Source organism: Sciurus vulgaris (genome assembly GCF_902686455.1).
Source record: "Sciurus vulgaris genome assembly, chromosome: X".
Lineage (NCBI taxonomy): Eukaryota > Metazoa > Chordata > Mammalia > Rodentia > Sciuridae > Sciurus > Sciurus vulgaris.
In genome coordinates, this window is record NC_136471.1 from 36,204,955 (window position 1) to 36,223,689 (window position 18,735).

The 18,735-nt window shown below is 35.8% G+C and overlaps 3 protein-coding genes across 5 annotated transcripts in view; all 3 read right to left on the reverse strand.

The window, feature by feature from the left end:
* Positions 1-18,735, reverse strand: part of LOC306651732 (uncharacterized protein) — a 484,650-nt gene that overhangs the window by 216,830 nt on the left and 249,085 nt on the right. The gene's annotated exons all lie outside the window — the stretch shown is intronic.
* LOC306651731 (uncharacterized protein) overlaps positions 1-18,735 on the reverse strand; it is a 215,726-nt gene that overhangs the window by 143,934 nt on the left and 53,057 nt on the right. The gene's annotated exons all lie outside the window — the stretch shown is intronic.
* The window catches only part of PLS3 (plastin 3), an 81,118-nt gene that overhangs the window by 8,287 nt on the left and 54,096 nt on the right, over positions 1-18,735 (reverse strand). For all 3 annotated transcript variants that reach the window (XM_079124475.1, XM_079124477.1, XM_079124476.1), the window contains exons 4-9: positions 12,713-12,842; positions 12,097-12,229; positions 9,811-9,892; positions 8,896-9,061; positions 4,296-4,438; positions 1,045-1,140 (exon numbers count right to left, since the gene is read on the reverse strand). In XM_079124475.1, coding sequence (XP_078980601.1) covers positions 1,045-1,140; positions 4,296-4,438; positions 8,896-9,061; positions 9,811-9,892; positions 12,097-12,229; positions 12,713-12,842 — 750 coding nt within the window. The remainder of the gene's footprint in view (positions 1-1,044; positions 1,141-4,295; positions 4,439-8,895; positions 9,062-9,810; positions 9,893-12,096; positions 12,230-12,712; positions 12,843-18,735) is intronic.

The following is an 18,735-nucleotide window of genomic DNA, read 5'->3' on the forward strand; positions in this document are numbered from 1 at the left end:
GAATCAGTATACTGCTACCATTTACTCAAGCGTGAGTCCACCAGATCAGCCATCTCTGATGGCTCCCTTAATCCTTTATCCCTACCAAGAGTGACCTGAGCCACATAGTTTTGCATTTAACATACACACAGAAACATAAGCATATAGGCCAGTTACAAATTCAGTTCTGGTAAAGACAGAGTCAAATGGTTTGGCCGATATAATCCACTTAGTATGACTGCATAATAGGGTACATATGCAGATTTTGTTAATTAGCAGAATGCATTCTGCCTTTAATGGGTACAGAGAAACATAAAATTCTAAAATGTTGGGACTAAATAGTCTAGTCCATTCCTTTATGGGTGGGGCAAAGTGAGATCCAATTTTGGGAAGGAACTTGCCCAAGGTCACTGAGCAAATTAGTGACATAACCAGGAAACATGATTCCTGACAGTGATTCCCCAAATTGGATTTCATGGATCAGGATTTTGTAAACATATTCACATTACTCTTAACACAGGAATATTATAGATGTAGATATGAACATACAGTCATTAAATCTATTACTATGGTTATAATCCAAATACTTGAAAGAGACTAGTCTTCAGTGCTATTTTCCACATACTTGCTTTGAATATTTTAGATCATTCATATAAATGAATACATAGTTGTGAAACTCACTAATGATCAAAATAAATCAAAGCTAGTTTTCCCCCTGAGTTATACATACAGTAATATTTTTAAAAATAATGCTTAAAATCACCAACATCATTACATGCAGTTATAAAAATTTCTTCTTTTTTAAATGTTTTTTACTACTTCAACTACTGTCTGGCTCTAGTTTCTCTTTTTATTCTTTTTTAAAATTTGTTCTATTAGTTATACATGATAACAGAATGTATTCTGACATATTATACATATATGGAGTATAACTTCTCATTCTTCTGGTTGTACCTGATGTAGAATTACATTGGTCGTGTAGTCATATATGCACATAAAAATTCTTGTAAGAAATAGACAACGATATTGTAAGGCTGTAGAATTCAAAAGCACACCTATACTTACGTTGAAACCTGACATGCTAATATCTATTCGTGGTTCACCTTCCTTTTGTCCTTTTGGTGCAATTTGATTGAGAAGATGGAAATAGGCTTTGGAATCCTACAAATGAATTGAAAATGTCAGTGATATCACAATTATAAAGAATCAATAATATAAGGCTTGGACCTTATATTCTATCTTCTTATTTAACTGATCTTTTCTCCAGAAAAAAAAAAAAATCCAACTATCTGGCCTTATGTGTGTCTTGAATACAGATGAACTGGATTTTGACATGACTTTATAATTTACTAAAGTCACTGACACGATAATGCTAATAAACATTTCTGTACCTTCACTGAATTACTGAAGTCAACAAGCTGGATAGTTAAAATAAGCATGGAAAAAAAAAAAAAGGAGTTGAGCAGAAATCCAGGAAGCATAAGGAAAGAGAAAATAAACAAGTTACATCATTATAAGGCACAATATATACCATAATGTATGAAGAAGAGATCTGCTATCTTAATAATATATTCAATTATACATTTAAATGACAAGTCTTAAATGAGAGACCCTTTAGTTAGCAAAACAACATTTACCTCTTTAGAACTGGTAAATAAACAAGTCTCTCTCTTTCTCTCTCCCCCCTCCTCCCTCCCTCTCTCTCTCTCATTTTAATTTTTTTAGGTGCTGGGATTAAATCCAGGGCCTCACACCTGCTAGGCAAGGGTTAAGTGCCCTATCACTGAACTCTGCCCCCATCCCCTAACCTTTCTTTTTGTTGCAAGCTCCTGGACTCTTATCTTTTCAATACATAAAACAAAATGGAGTTGTTCATCTTGGGGATGGGATGGGTTAATTAGGCTGTGTGGAAACTCCATAGAACACACCTTGGAAACCACTGTACTAGTGTAAATTGTAAGTGTCTTCACACACATGTCAAGTAAAATTGTGCCTCTCTGAAATTCTAAAGGACAAGAACTTGAGTCCAAGATTCCTTAATTCTGTCACATCTGAAGACTACCTGTTCAGCTAGGACAGTTTTCTATCATTGGGCCTTGAAAATCCAGACAGGCTATAAAGGAGTGTTTCTCTGCAGGCTGTGTGCATCCTAATCCTCTGGGGAAGTTGCTTGGTATGGGGGTTACTGGGTTCAACCCCAGATCTGCCAAATACAAATCTCTGGTAGCTGCCAAGAAAGCTGTACCTCTTCTTTTTTTCTTTGTAGTACTGGTGACTGAACCGAGGAGTGCTGTACCACTGCAATATATCCTCAGCCCTTTTTTTTTTTTTTTTTCATTTTGAGACAGGGTCTTGCTAAGTTGCTAAGGCTGGCCTCAACCATGCAATCCTCCTGCCTCAGCCTCCCAAGTCTCTAGTCTCTAGGATTATAGGCATGTGCCACCATGCCTGGCAAAAGCTGAATCTTAAACCAGCTCTGCAAGTAAATTTGAAGTTCAGTATCATAAGACTCTAAGAATGGGGACAATCAATGAGTGAAAGTCATTTCAGAACAATTCATGAAATGTCAATCCAGATTCTATCATTAGTAGGCAGAAGATTTACCTCTTAAGGAATAGTGCATCCCAGTTGCAAAAGTGCTTTCACTTCTAGTTACTTACTAACTATACATAAACAACTTATAATTTAATCCTATGCACTTGAGAAAACTGGTAAAGAGCAGACCCAGCAGACTCTGGATTTACTACCTTGAAAGAAGCTTTACAGTAGAAAACTTGAACTTGAATATAAAGTGGAAGTTAGTTTTTATATTATCAAGTCATTATTTATATTTCAAAAAATTTCAAAGCAGGCTTCATTTAAAAAAGTATTTATTGTCCTAGACCATGAATCCATATACAAATGGTTTTTAGGAACATGTCTAATGTAAGAAGCTAAATATACCTGGTAAAACAAAACATGTTACATAAGTTAAAAAAGGGGAAAGGGTCAGCTGTCTAATAATTTGGGGATCCTTCATTTTCACTAATAGAATCAGTAGAGTTAGTACTCCACCGAGTCCTTTGGCCACTAAACAAATTGATATGAACACAGGGTATTGCTTTCGTAGCCCTGTTGGTTGTCAGTGACATCTGATGAAGATCTTCAAATTTGTTCGTTGGGTCTGGTCATCTGGAGTTTCAAGAGTTGAGTCAGTTGATAAAACAGAGCATCAGCTGTCCCCTGGACACCAAAATTGGAGATGCTTAAGCCCCTTGTGTAAAACAGCATAGTATTTGTATATAACCTACACACATCCTTCATATACCTTAAATTAACTGTAGATTACTTGTATGTGGAACCCAAGAATGATAGAGGGGCAACTATATTTACTATGGCATTTTGTCCCTCTTCATGTGAAAAGCCAAAGGCTGCACGTGGTGAGTGAATGCCACGAAATTCTTCCCTCCCTTTTCTCACTTTTCCCCTACCGCTCAAGGTGACTGATGAGTGCCAAATTCAATTTGACACAAGAAATATTCAAGGGGCTTTTATGCAGTAGGTATTGTGTTAGAGGTGGGCTTTAGTAGGAGGATATTGGGACAGGGGTTGAGATTACATAAGTGCTCATCATTCCCTCAAAGAACTCAACCTCTAAAGATGGGAAAAATACAACAGGATGGACGCTGAATGAGAAACATGACAAGAATCTTGGGGCATCTCCTTTTTCTCTTCTAGTCTTTACTAGGAAAGACAGTTAACAATAGAAAAGTCACACATGACTGTTTTATACTCTATGTTCAACAGCAGGCAAGTTAGGCACAGTGACGTATGCTTGTAATCCCAGTTCTTGGGAGGCTATAGCAGAAGGATCATAAGTTCGAGACCAGCCTCAGCAACTAAGTAAGACTGCCTCAGAAGAAAAGGGCTGGGGATGTAGCATAGTGGTAGAGTATCCCTGGATTCAATCCCCAGTATGGGTGCGCAGTAGACGGAATACACAATATTAGCACTGGAATGCTTTGACTCTTTTCCACAAAATGAGTTGGTGCTCATGCTCCTGACTTGGCTCAATCTCTCTACTAGAATCTTCCATTAGGAGGGCTGGGGGTGTAGTTCAGTGGGAGAGTACTTCCCTAGCATGTCACAGACCCTGGGTTCAATTTCTATCACTGCAAAAATAAATAAATGAAACGAAATTTAAAAAATCGACCACCAGAGCCAAGAAGCAACAAGGCTTGGTGATAAAGTATTAGAATTTTCCCTCTGTTAAGATGGGATGAAATCCCCCAAGCTCTTATATCCTTCCATAGTGTTAAGTCTCTTTGCATGGGTACCTTAATGTCAGCACTGAAGTTGTTGATTTTTTGCCAGCCAGAGTTTTCCAAATGAAAGTTTGCCCATCTAAGCAGAAGCTCTTCTGGAGACAATTTCATAAGCTCCTCTAAAGTCTCACCATCCCGAAGCAAAGCAGCCAAGGCTAGAAAAAAAATTTCATAATCAATATATGATATCATAATGGCCATGCCAAGTTCACTCAGTCTTTTGACACCTTAGTAAGTAACAGAGATGCAAGAACTGGTAGTTCCTGGTTTTGAGATATTCAGAACATAATAAAAAATAAATATGTAAGTAGACAATTATTAACAAGGTGATTCTGGTTGAGACATAGCATTATGAGAATGTACATCAAATATTATAAAATAAGTTACATGATTCATTTTTTTCTTTTATAATTCTTCACATTCCAAATAAGGTTGTAGATTTTAAGTTTAATGTTTTTACATCATGTTACATATATACATAAATCGTTAACACTTTCAAAATCAGGAATTTGGGGAATGATGTTTAAGTTTGGAACCTTTTACTTAACCTTTTAATTAAAGCAGCCTAGAAACACTACAATACTTATATTTAAAAGTATAATAAATTAACTTACAGGGTTAAACTTATTTATTTATTTTTGGTACTAGAAATTAAACCCAGAGGTACTCTACCACTGAGCCCCATCCTCAGCCCTTTTTATTTTGTATTTTGAGACAGGGTCTCGCGAAGTTGCTTAGGGCCTAAGTTGCTGAAGCTAGCCTTGAACTTGCAGTCCTCTTATCTCAGCCTCCCAAATCTCTGGGATTACAAGAGTATACTACCATGCCTGGAAAAAATATGAATTCTGAAGAGGTCCAAGTAATAACTTTATCAGGCATATTTCATCTTTGATGGATTTTTGTCATTATAGTACTCAGAGATTTCAAAAAGGACAGAGGCAGGATGGGTATCTGTACAGAGCCTTCCTTCTGTTCCCCACTCCATTAAATCAAAGGTTGCAAAGGATCAAATAGTCCAACATCTAGTACCTGATTTATCACATTAACCAATGTTTTTTTATTTTGTTTTCCCCCTTTTCTTCAAGTCCTTTAAGCAAGACTAACACAGTTATGAAGAAGGCCAGCAGTTAGAACAATTTTTATTCATTCAAAAGTAGAAACCAGGCCTACAACATCAGCTACTCTGGATGCTGAGGCAGGAGGATCACAAGTTCATGGCCAACCTGAATGAGGACCCATCAACAACAACAATAATAATAAAAGGACAAACATAGGACCTTTTGAGTGGATTAAAAATGTATAGTCTTGAAAGCACAAAAGAAATCTTTTGTGCGAAATAAGACTTGGCAGACATTTTGAAATACTTTTAGATTCCCAAATATATACTCCAAAGGTAACTGAGGATGGAGATAGTGATGCTGACTGCAGGGATCTCTGGAATAAAATATGAATATTTACAGTCGTGTTCAATTTTTCTCCTCTCCTGTTCTTTACACTGGGGATGCAATCCAGGTCCTTGATCATGCTATGCAAGTGCTTTACCATTGACTTACACCTCCTGATCCTTAACATTTTAAACTTTATAGGGAAAGGGAAGTGTAGTACTTCCTAGGATCTGATAACAATTTTATTGCATATAGAGCATACATTTTATAAATTGATGATGTGATACAAAACCTATGCCTTATGCTATAAAAATGATGTTTCTGCAGGTTCAGGAAATATGGAATCATTGAGGCAAGGTTATAAGATTTTGGAAGAGGTTTAAATATATGATAGAACTCAAAAGGTATTAAAAACAGTAACTGCCGGGAATGCAAGGTTGGTTCAACATCTGTAAATCAATAAATGTAATCCATCCTGTCAATAGACTTAAGGATAAGAATCATATGGTTATTTCAATTGACACAGAAAAAGCATCCGACAAAATACAACACACCTTCATGCTCAAAACACTAGAAAAAATAGGGATAGTAGGAACATACTTGAATATTGTAAAGGCTATTTATGCTAAGCCAATGGCCAACATCATTCTTACTTTGTGTGTGTGTGTGTGTGTGGTGTTGGGGATTGAACCAGGGCCTTGTGCTTGTGAGGCAGGCACTCTACCACCTGAGCTATATCCTCAGCCCAACATCATTCTTAATGGAGAAAAACTGAAAGCATTTCCTTTAAAAACGGGAACAAGACAGGAATGCTGTCTTTCACCACTTCTATTCAACACTGTACTTGAAATACTAGCCAGAGCAATCAGAAAGACTAAGGAAATTAAAGGGATACGAATAGGAAAAGAGGAACTTAAGCTGTCACTATTGGCTGATGACATGATTCTCTATTTAGAGGATCCAAAAAACTCCTCCAGAAAACTTCTAGACCTCATAAATGAATTTAGCAAAATAGCAGGATGTAAAACATTTTTATTCATAAGTGATGAAACATCTGAAAGGGAAAAGAGGAAAACAACTCCATTCGCGATAGCCTCAAAAAATAAAAATAAAATACTTGGGAATCAATCTAACCAGAGGTGAAAGATCTCTACAATGAAAACTATAAAACATTGAAGAAAGAAACTGAGGGAGACCTCAGAAGATGGAAAGATCTCCCATGTTCTTGGATAGGCAGAATTAATACTATCAAAATGGTCATACTTCCAAAGGCGCTATACAGATTTAACACAATTCCAATTAAAATCCCTATGACATTTCTCATAGAAACAGAAAAAGCAATCATGAAATTCATCTAGAAGAACAAAAGACCCAGAATAGCCAAAGCAATCCTGGGCAGGAAGAGTGATGCAGGAGGTATCACTATACCAGACCTTAAACTCTACTATACAGCAATAGTAACAAAAACAGCATGGTACTGGCACCAAAATAGACAGATAGATCAATGGTACAGAATAGAGGACATGGAGACATACCCACATAAGTACAGTAACCTCATCCTAAACAAAGGTGCCAAAAACTTACGATGGAGAAAAGATAGCCTGTTCAACAAATGGTGCTGGGAGAACTGGAAATACATATGCAGCAAAATGAAATTAAACCCCTGTCTCTCACCCTGTACAAAACTCAACTTGAAATGGATCAAGGATCCAGGAATTAGACCTGAGACCCTTCACCAAATAGAAGAAAAAGTAGGCCCAAATCTCCATCACATTAGCTTAGGACCAGCCTTCCTCAACAAGACCCCCATAGCTCAAGAAATAAAAGCAAGAATCAATAAATGGGATAGATTCAAACTAAAAAGTTTTTTTCTCAGCACAGGAAACAATAATGTGAAAAAAGAGCCTACAGAGGGGGAGAAAATCTTTTCCACACACAGTTCAGACAGAGCACTCATCTCCAAAGTCTATAAAGAACTTAACTTTACACCCAAAATACAAAAAACCCAATCAATAAATGGGCTAAGGAAATGGGCAGACACTTCACAGAAGATATACAGGTGATCAACAAATATATGAAAAAGTGCTCATCATCCCTAGTAATTAGAGAAATGCAAATTAAAACCACCCTAAGATTTCATCTAACTCCAGTTAGAATGGCTATTATCAAGAACACAAGCAATAATAGATGTTGGCATGGGTGTGAGGAAAAAGGCACACTCATACATTGCTGGTAGAGTTGCAAATTGGTACAGCCACTCTGGAAAGCAGTATGGAGATTCCTCAGAAAGCTTGGAATGGACCCACCATTTGACCCAGCTATCCCACTCCTTGGTTTATACCCAAAGAACTTCAAATCAGCATACTATAGTGATGCAGCCACATCAATGTTCATAGCAGCTCAACTCACAATAGCGAGATTGTGGAACCAACCTAGCTGCCCTTCAATTGATGAATGGATAAAGAAACTGGTATATACACACAATGGAATATTACTCAGCCATAAAGAAGAACAAAATCATGGCATTTGCAGGTAAATGGATGAAGTTGGAAAATATCGTGCTAAGTGAAATAGGCCAAGCCCAAAAAACCAAAGGCCGAATCTTTTCTCTGATAAGTGCATGACGATATATAACGAGGGGGAATGATGGGGGGAAGAGAGGAATGAAGGAACTTTGGATGGTGTAGAGGAAAAAGGGGTGGGAGGGGGTGGGAATGGAAAAACAGTAGAATGAAACAGACAATATTACCCTATGTAGATGTATGATTACATGAATGGTGTGAATCTACATTTTGTACAACCATAGAAATAAAAAGTTGTAGCCCATTTGTGTACAATGAATCAAAATGTGTCTGTAAAAATAAAAAAATATTTTAATTAAAAAAAAAAAAGTAACTGCACCATTGTGGACCTGAGGATGGTGATGGCATGAGGGTTGTGTGGACAGAGCAAAAAGGGATATCAAGTTTGGGGACTTTGGGAAATTTCCTTAATCTCTATTTTTGTACCTTTACTATAAAATAAATTTTCAAGAGCCAGGCAAATGTTAATCACTACTAAAAAGAGAATTATAATTAGACTGTTTTTCCAAAGAATAGCATAGCATTAATGTATGTTCATCCTAATCATCATCTAATCACCTCAATTAAGTGAAAGCTTGACAGTTCACATGATGAGAAAAAAATAACCACTAAACAATTTCCAAAATAATAACTGTGTTCCATTACCTTCATTCCTGCTTAATTCAATGTCCGCGAACAAACCAATCTTAATGATCTGCCAAAGCAGTCCCAAAACCAGATGAGGTTTCCCAGCCCGCAAGTCCTCTGCACCAATGTTCACAACATGACACCCGATGGCAGATGCAGAGTTCAGTGCCAGATTCAAGTTTTCCTGCAAGACAGCCAAATTACATACATACTTCTTGACCTTTCCATTTTTGCACCGTCTACTTCTCCCTTCAGTGAAAATGACACTCAATGAAGAAATTAATAACCTGCATTAACTTCACCCAGACTTCAGAATTAAAAAGCACAGTTAAATCAGAGCCCTGCCTTATTGCTATTATCTTTTTCAGATTCCCATGGGAATTTAACATGGTATTTTTATTTGGTTCTTTTGAATTATGCTGACATTAAAGGGAAAGGCTGTATAACCAAGGTAAACGTCCATGTGAGCAAAGTGTTGTATTTTTAAAAGCGCCTTAATGAGAGTCCAATTGTATGGCATACATCCAAATTCTAGAAGTCATCAATCTCCACATCCCAAGGGGTGCTCTTACCTGAAGGAATTTTGCTACCTAATAGTCCAGTATTTAATCGATGGAAAAGAAAAATGCTCCATTCCTTAAGCATGTCATTTAATTAAGAGTTCAGATATTTTTACTTATTTCTGCAACATTTGAACAAATTATGAAAAAATCATAGGGCTATGGAGTTAGACAGGGACTTAACCCTCAGTTCCAACATTAACCTCAAGCAAGCTTGCAAATCTGATTCCCAGGCCACTTTGTAAATTTGCATAATAATGCCAAACTCAGAGTTGTGGGGACTAAATGAGAGCATAGGGAGTACAGAGCCTATTTATCTGTAGAACAAATTCTGACTCAGTCATTTCATGGAAGAGGGGAGAAAAATGCATACCTGAATGATGAAGGGTGTAAGTTTCTTCTTGTTGATTGCTCTTTCATCAATTGTATCGGGCACTGAAAGGTTGATCATTTTACTGAAAAGAAAATGGGGATAAAAAAAGAGTTGAGTTAAAGGGCCTGTATATTCACAAATAATTTAAGGCTCATCATAACATGCCTTTTACATAATATAAAAAACCAAATGCAACAGATGGCTTTTATCATGTTGATCACAAAAGATGCAATACAAAAAATGCAAATTAAGAAAAAAAAAGACCTTGGCTGGGGGTGTGGCTTACTGGTACAGCCCTTGCCTAGCACACATGCTGCTAACAAACACCCTCTCCAAAACAAACAAAAACCCTGAAGATCAATAAAAATATTCATAGTAGTTCAAACTTTGAGTAGGAGATTTTTTTCCTCAGTTTTAACTTTTTTGTATTCTTCACATTCTAAGGATGAATGACCTGAATATTGAAAAAAATATTATTGAATAACATTTTTGGGGGGGATACTAGGGATTTAACTAGGAGCACTCTACCACTGAGCTACATCTCCAGCCCTTTTTAGTTTATTTTGAAACAGGATCTCACTAAATGGCCCACACTGGCCTCAAACTTGCCATCCTCCTGCCTCAGCCTCCCAAGTTGCTAGGATTATAGGCATGTGCCACTGTGCCCAGTTGAATAACTGTTAATGACAGATAAAATCCAACACTGAAAATGGATCTCTTCTATATTATATAGTTCACTATTTAAAAACCACCATTTATCCACAAAGCAGCAAAAGCAGTTGAGCTTGAAATTCTGTCATTCACCAAATGTTTACTGAGTGCCTCGATGATGAGCCAGACACTGTATTTGGGGCTGGCAATACCGTGGCGAGAGAAAGGAAGGTTATTTTAGTTAAGCTACAATTCATGCTATGTTAGGGAGGATCTTCTCATTTGGTAAAATTTAGAGTTACACCAACATTTCTGTTGTTCATAATATTGCCCTAATAAATTTTATTCTGCACTGGGAAAACCATGCTTCTTTCCATGTAAAATTTAACTGTTAAATAAATAGTTCTTTTTATCTCTATTAAAATTCATGGAGGAATTTCTTTAGTATCTAAAGATGAACCAAATGGGCATATCTTCCTTCCTTTTTTAAATTTATCTTTTTAAAAATTTATTTTATTTTATTTAAAAATTTTTCTAAATTTTTTAATCTTTTTTTAAAAATCTTTTTTAATCTTATGCTTTTAAATCACCTTCTCAAACAACCAAAATGACCTTTTTACAAAGAGAAATTTACCTATTATATACTGTCATTTGAAATATATGTTTTGCATGATACTAAGCACTACATATGTAGCAATTTAATTAATGCTCACAACAGCCCTGTGAGCTAAGTACCAGTTAAGTGCCCCTTATTCAAAATGCTTAAACCAGAACTGTTTTTGATGTTGGATCTTTTCAGATTTGGGAATATGTGCATAAACCTAATGAGATATCCTGGGGATGGGATTGAGGTCTAAACACAGGATTTATTTATGTCCTATATTCACCTTATACACAAAGCCCTAAAAGTAATTTCACACAATATTTCTAGTGCATCTGTATTTTGATGGTGATCCATCACATGAGGTTAGGTGTGAAATTTTCCATTTGTGGCATCACGTCTACACTCAAAGAATTTTGGATTTTGAAGCAGTTTTGGATTTCAGAGTTTTGGATTAGGGATGCTCAGTCTGTATAATAATATGGAGATTATAACAGGCTTGACTGTCTGGACCCCAGGTACACAGCTTCTGAATGACAAGGGCCTGAATATGAGCTCAGGTGGATTAACCACTGTGCTACAACCACCTCTGTAAATAGGGGCAGCAATGAACAGTGCTAATGATTTTTTGTCATTTCTGCCAAGATAATGTAGGCTTGAGGGCAGCTGCAGTGAAAAAAGCATTTTTCAGAAATAGGTCATTGAAGAGTAGCCTCGCCACCCGCCCTTTGGAAGCAATGGTATCTCAGAATAAATAGATACTGACATACTTAAGTTTAACAAAACCGTAGTGTACTGCTTGCTCAGTGATGAGAAGAAACTGGAAGCTGAGAGTTTTGCTCTATAAAGAGGTATCCGATCTATGACTAAGTTGTAGGTTTACGTAGAGATGAAATAAAAATAGTGGAACCAGGATAATTTCCCCTTTTTCTTATTTCCTGAGGTAAAGGCGTTGAGCATTTAGAAACAAATATATCAATGATGTGAAAAGCTAGTTTTTGAAATCTGAATATAAAACAAGTTAAATATCTTACCAAAGCACAATTCCGTCACCAACAGCTTTGAATAGGTCATCAGTGTTTGGATTCATTGGTATAACATGTCTGCAATCAGGATCATTTTCCAAAGCTTTGTTTATCCAGTTAACAAAAGCGTATTTTTCTTCCTCTAAAATTAAGTTAAATGACAAGAAATTAGTTCATTTTTTGACTCCAAAGTCTAAAATAGTCATATGGTAGAGCTAAAAATTAGTGTCTCACAAACATGTGGTTATTCTCTTTGGAAAGTCAGATACCTGGACTCAACACAGTGGCTATTAGGAATCACAATATCAACTAAAAGAATAGAGGAGGTTAATTGGCCCTTAGAGAAATTAGTTACAAAAATCTTTTTAAGAAATCACATTTATATCACTGTAGAATCCCACTGTAATAAAGCCTATCATTGCATGGATTGTATCATGTCTCTTGTGAGCTAACAAAGCCATACAATAAACATGACTTCATGACAACTATCAGTCCCAAGCCCAAAAACATGTCACCAAATTGAATTTTAAATTAGGAGAATATGTTTTCCAGAGCCCCTTCTTTACATGATAGCATCTTTCCTACTTAGTTCATTGTGTTAACCCAACACACATGAAACTAGTACCTGAGTAAGAATGTTGTGTTCCTTCGCTGGACAACTCTGAAGTTCCTCCCAGAGCACAAATCCCTTCTTTCCTGTTGATTGCTTTGCGGAAGGTTTTAGCAATATCACTGCTTTTTACCTCTTGGAAAATCTATTGATTAAAATAATTTTGTTCATCCACATGAATTTCAAATAAGGAACAACAAGAAGCACATTTATCTTCTTTTATATTTTGATCACACACAGTATTTTCCGTAGGTGATGAGTGTTAAAAAGAAAACTGGATTTGAGTTTTTGCAAGACTAACTAAGTACAAGACTACTACTACTACTAAAGATGAAGCACCAAAGCCAATTGCACACAATTGTCAAAAACACTAAGTGCTACATGCATCGAATACACTTGAAGCCAAAACCTAGAGTGGTTCAAAGGCACAGGTAAATCTGTTAATTTTCTATGAAGAAGGATGATTATTCTTTTCTTGGTCAGAAAAAACTGAAGGATTCCCTCTTCTTTTTTTTTTTTTTTTTGGGTGCTGGGGATCGAACCTAGGGCCTTGTGCTTACAAGGCAAGCACTCTACAGACTGAGCTATCTCCCCAGCCCCAGATTCCCCCTTCTTTCACTACAATCTTTAGTGCAAAGAAAGGTAAAAGTTTATTATTTATTTATTTTTGGTACTGGGAATTAAACCCAGGGACACTCTGCCACTGAGTTACTCACATCCCTAGTCCTATTTTTTATTTTGAGATAGGGTCTTACTAAGTTGTCCAGGCTGTCCTTGAACTTGCGATTCTCCTGCCTCAGCCTTCCAAATCTCTGGGATGGCAGTGTGTGCCACCACACTGGCTAAGATAAAATTTATGACTCACCAAAATAAAAATTTGTGGCATAATGAGGAGCTCAGTAAGAGTTCATTCAACCAAAAGTTACAAAATAATAAGGGGAAAAACATTTAAGTTGGCAGTAATAGATGACTATCGAGAATAGACATAGAGACTTTTCAGTGATTGTCTTGTTTGGGTATTTATGAGTCTAGCTTTTCCTCAGTCAGAACTTGACCAATGAAGTTTATACATTCTAATTGTACAAAAGCAGGTTTCAATAAAGCAAATTTTACATCTTGGTGTAACCACTTGGTTGAATGAATAGACATTCTAAAGGTTCATATATTTCCAAAATACTGGAATTTGCCTAACCCCAAGTTTGTTTTAGGTCACTGCCAGTAAGAGGAACAAGATGTAGTAACTTTATATAATTTTAAAAAATGCTTAGTGGGGCTGGGGATATAGCTCAGTGGTAGCACAAGGGTTTAGCATGTAAGGCTCTGGGTATCTTGATCCCAGGTAGCACAAATAAAATTAAAATTAAAAATTAAATTACAAATTTAAAATGCTGTTTAAAACCCCCATTTAAGAGGTTGTCTTTCCAGGATGCCCCTTTTTGTAATTATTCCACCTAAGGAAAGTGACTTTTCAAAATTGGTAGAAAAGTTGCTGTATGTTTGCCAGTAGCCCTATTTACAAAGTCATCTTACCCCCTTGAATTCTGACTTTCGTTGGCTCTATAGACATAATTTTATTCAGAAAAACAGTTAACAAGCAATAAGCTTGACAGAAATCAAGCTTACTCAATTCCCATAGCTGCAATTTTGTGCTACGCCTATAATTTTAGAGGTGGTATTTTAGAATGGATATGTGTATGTGTCTATGTTTATATACGTATATATATATTAGCTACTGTAAATATTGTATACAATCAGTAAAACGGCCATTATACTGACTCTTGTGCTAAGTATCAATAATGTGGTACTTGAATCATGCACTCTAGGTAATTTGAAATTATTAAAATTTTTATTCATAATCTGATTAGTCCAGGTTTTGTTTTGTTTTTGTTTTTTGGTACTGGGGAAAGAACCTAGGGTGGTTGACCACTGAGCTACATTCCCAGTTCTTTTTTATTTTGAGACAGGGCCACTCTAAGTTGTTTAGGGCTCCATTAAGTTTTTGAGGCTGGCTTTGAATTAGTGATCCTCCTGCCTCAGTTTCCCAAGTCACTGGGATTATAGGCATGCACCACCACACCAGGTCAATTTTAATTTCATTTTTTTAAATCTTCTACTTCCAAATATTTTACAATAAAAGTTTTAACTGCAGTACAGTTTGATTCCACTGTTTTCTCTTTGATAAGAATGTACCTGGTCAGGGAAAAGACAATTATTTACTAGTCTACCTCATTCTGAACTGTACTTTGTTTAGTGAAACATTGTTGAGTAAGTTAAAATCTGACTGGTGTGTATTTCCTCATATCTGACATACTACAAATCACTCACTGCCATGACAAAAAAATGTTATTGTCTCATAGTGAGATATAAAAAATTGCTTTTCTTATTATGGGTGGGGTTGTTTCAATGAATGCAATTTCAGCTGAAAGATAAATCCAAATTTCTATATGTCATGAAAAGTAGAATAATTCAAATGAGAACAAACAAAAAAAGAATGTCTCTATTGTACAATGTCCTAATGCTATTACTTTCACAGCTCTAGTAAAACTCCTGATGATTGGGAATGACATGCAAAATTGTAATGAAAGTTGTCAATTTTCAATTGTTTTATAAAAGTTACATGACCTTCACTTTTCTTCCTTTTTTACCCTACCTGCCTGCCTGCCTTACCCCCGCTTCTTGAACCCAGGGTCTCAGGCATGCTAAGTAAGTGTTCTACCAGGGGTCTATACCCTACTTTTCAAGTATTTTTATTTATTCATTCATTCATTTATTTTGTGGTGCTGGGGATTGAACCCAGGGCCTCGTGCTTGCCTTGCAAGCACTCTACTAACTGAGCTATAGCCCCAGCCCCCAAACATTTTTAAATAAACTATTTCAGTTAACTTCTAATTTTCAATTTTATAGTATTTCTGTTTCTTATATTAAAAGTTTTTTTAAATGGTAAGAGAACTGAAAATCTCTTTATTCCTTAAATTGACTCACTACATGAGAATTTGCATTTCCTTTCTACTTTAGTAAAGAGTGTGGAATGATGATAAAATTATTTGAGTACAAGCTTTGGCTTAACAAAAATCTCAGAAATCAGAGATAGCACAAGGCTGACCACTGTGCTAGAGTGTTCTCAATGAATCTTTTCAAAGCTGCCATTGTGATCCTAATGAGTTCACTGTTTTGTGCTGTTTTCCCTCCATGAGGAAGGACCTGCTTTATCATCTGTAAACAAACTCCTGGTGTATTCTGCTCAAGCAGCAGTATCTACTCTCATTCTATACATCTTTTTTAAGACTCTTATAAAAGGAATAAGAAACAAATATTCTACATAAGTTTCATCACCTTCCTCTCAAAGACCCTAAACAACCAGGTAACTTCTTTTGACCCCAAAGTTAACCTGGCACAGGCTTAGTGGCCAAACCAAAACAGTCCAGGGGCATATGACTTAAGAAGGAAAGATTTCAGAAAATATTGCCAAAAAAAAAGAAGACAAAACAACAACATAAAAAACAAAATTGACTATCGACTAGCTTCCACTGTTTGGGGCTTGTTTCCAAAGCAGCAGGTTCGAATTTATTTTTTTAATTTGTTTTAGACTCTGCACTTGGAAAAGAATACTGTTTTTTTCTTAAAAAACAAACAACAACATAATAATAGCAAGGCATGGTGGCATAGGCCTGTAGTCCCAGCTATCTGGGAAGCTGAGGCAGGAGGATTGCCTGAGCCCATGAGTTTGGGCCAGTTTGGATAACATAGTGAGACACTGTCTCTAAATAAATAAATAAATGAATAAATAAAATAGAAACAACGAACTCAACAACTATGTAGCACTTTACTAATATTAAGTTATTTAATCCTGTGAGGTCCATACTATTAGTAAAGGTTCTCAAAAAGGTGAACAACTTATTGTCATTATGCAAGAGCAAGTGTGTCATTGTGAAAATGAGAATTTAACACAGTCATCTCTGCTCAGAAAAATTATTGCCATACCAGCCTTTCACAATTAAAGGAAAAAAAAGTTCTATTATGTTCTAAGTATAAAACCCCAGTAAATTTTTTTTTTAATGTGGTGCTGAGGATTGAACCCAGAGCCTCGCATGTGCTAGGCCAGTGCTCTACCACAACCCAAGTCCTAGTAATTTAGTTTTGAAATGCTCAGAAGAAACAAAAGCAGATTATTAAATTTAATTTTCTCATTTAAAATTTACATATAATTTAGGGAGTCTTTTTCCACTGAATATATATTCTTTTCCAAAATATAAACTGATTTTGTTTGTAACCTGGTTTAAAATTAACACCCTTGTAGCTGCAATTCAAATCAAAAAACAAAATCCTAACATGCAAGAACATGTTTATTTCTTTTTCCTTAAACTAATACCTGACAGGAATAACCTACTCCCTGTTTCTTGGATAACTAAGCTTTACTCGTGTTTTGTTTGACAATTTGTAAGATGTTTCATCGATGACATAGCAGATGGGAGTAGACAGACATTTGGTTCAATGCTCATCTTTCAATACAGTCATGGTAGGACCATTCCGAAACTTCAGGCAGTTAACTTTACTGCCCTTCATATTTCAAGTTTCTTGAATAGCAGGGAGATGTTTGAAAAAGCCACTAGTTCTCTGGATAATGCTGGTCAAGTCACTTCCTTTTTCAGGAAGCAATGTTTGCTCAAATTTGAAGAATGAAGGAGTATAAACATCTCAGTTCCTTTGAATTTGAAAACAATTTTAAACTAAAATGTTTTCATTACTATTTTGTTTTTTTAAAAAATCCCAGGTGTTACCAAAATTATTATGCCTGTCCTTTACCTTTTTAAAAATATACCACTGTAATCTTACTTCATCACTTAAAAGTCACTAAAAATCATATTGAAACTGTAATGTTTCAAAAACCACAGATTTAAAAATTTTCCCAAGATAATTTTTTTCTCATAGAAGCTTTCATAATTTTATCCTTAACATCACAAGCATAATACAAATCGTAATGATTTAGGCCTGTTCTTAGTAGATTAAAAACTTCTGAGCTGTAAATTGTGTCCAAAATAACTAACCATAGTTAATCACTGCTCTGAGGTGCCTTAAATTCACAATTAAACATGCAGTTACAAGGAGAGCAAGTTATACAGAAGGCATGCAAGTGCTCAAATTGCAAATCAATTGCAACTTACTATTGGACATAGAATTCAAAACAAAGGCTTTGGCCATAACTGGAGATAAAAATGGTGGGAGGGAATCAGTATTTCAAAAGAAAAATGGCAAGAACTATATCATTATAATTTTAACATGAGTCCACATTTTAAAAGCAGCAATATCCCCACAAAATGCAGACAGCAGAGTAGGGTCATTACTTTGTCAATTTGCTCTTTGACCTCTGGAGTTAATTCTAATCAGAGAGAAAACATCAGAATTTCACTTGCCATAGTGAGCAATGGTAACTGATGGAAGTTTGTCATTTCAGCTGTCTTGGGGCAAAAATGAACCGTGGAAAAGGAAGATAGAAGTGCCAAGAAATTTGTGACAAATATTAAGCATTAACAACTAGTTTGCAGTATATTGAAAGGAATGCCTAATAAGATGTAGTCAAACTCAGCCTTTAAAAATAAATAAATCCATAAAATCTTAAGGGTATTCTTAATTGAAACAAGAAGTAATAGCTATTCTTTAAGGTATATCTCAAATAATTCTTCAATAAATCTAGACTGAAAATGGCATAAGTCTAGAAAATCTAAATCCCTATTGTTAGAAGCTAAAAGAGTCTGGCTTCAATAAAGAATCATACAGAGACTCTATAAGCCCTGGTGAGTGAACACCAACCTAAGTGCTTAGAGTTGGATGCGGAGAATCATGAGATCAACCCCTAACTTTGAGGGGCATATGATGATACTAGAGAAGAAAACAAAAATTTTACATGTCTCTTCCAATGACTAAAAAGATATGCTTCTAACTTTTAATTATCAAAATGATCGCCCTAGAGAAAATGGTACAGTTAAATACCACTACCATAGGAGTTGAAAACATCTTTTTAATCAGGAAGTTCAACTCAG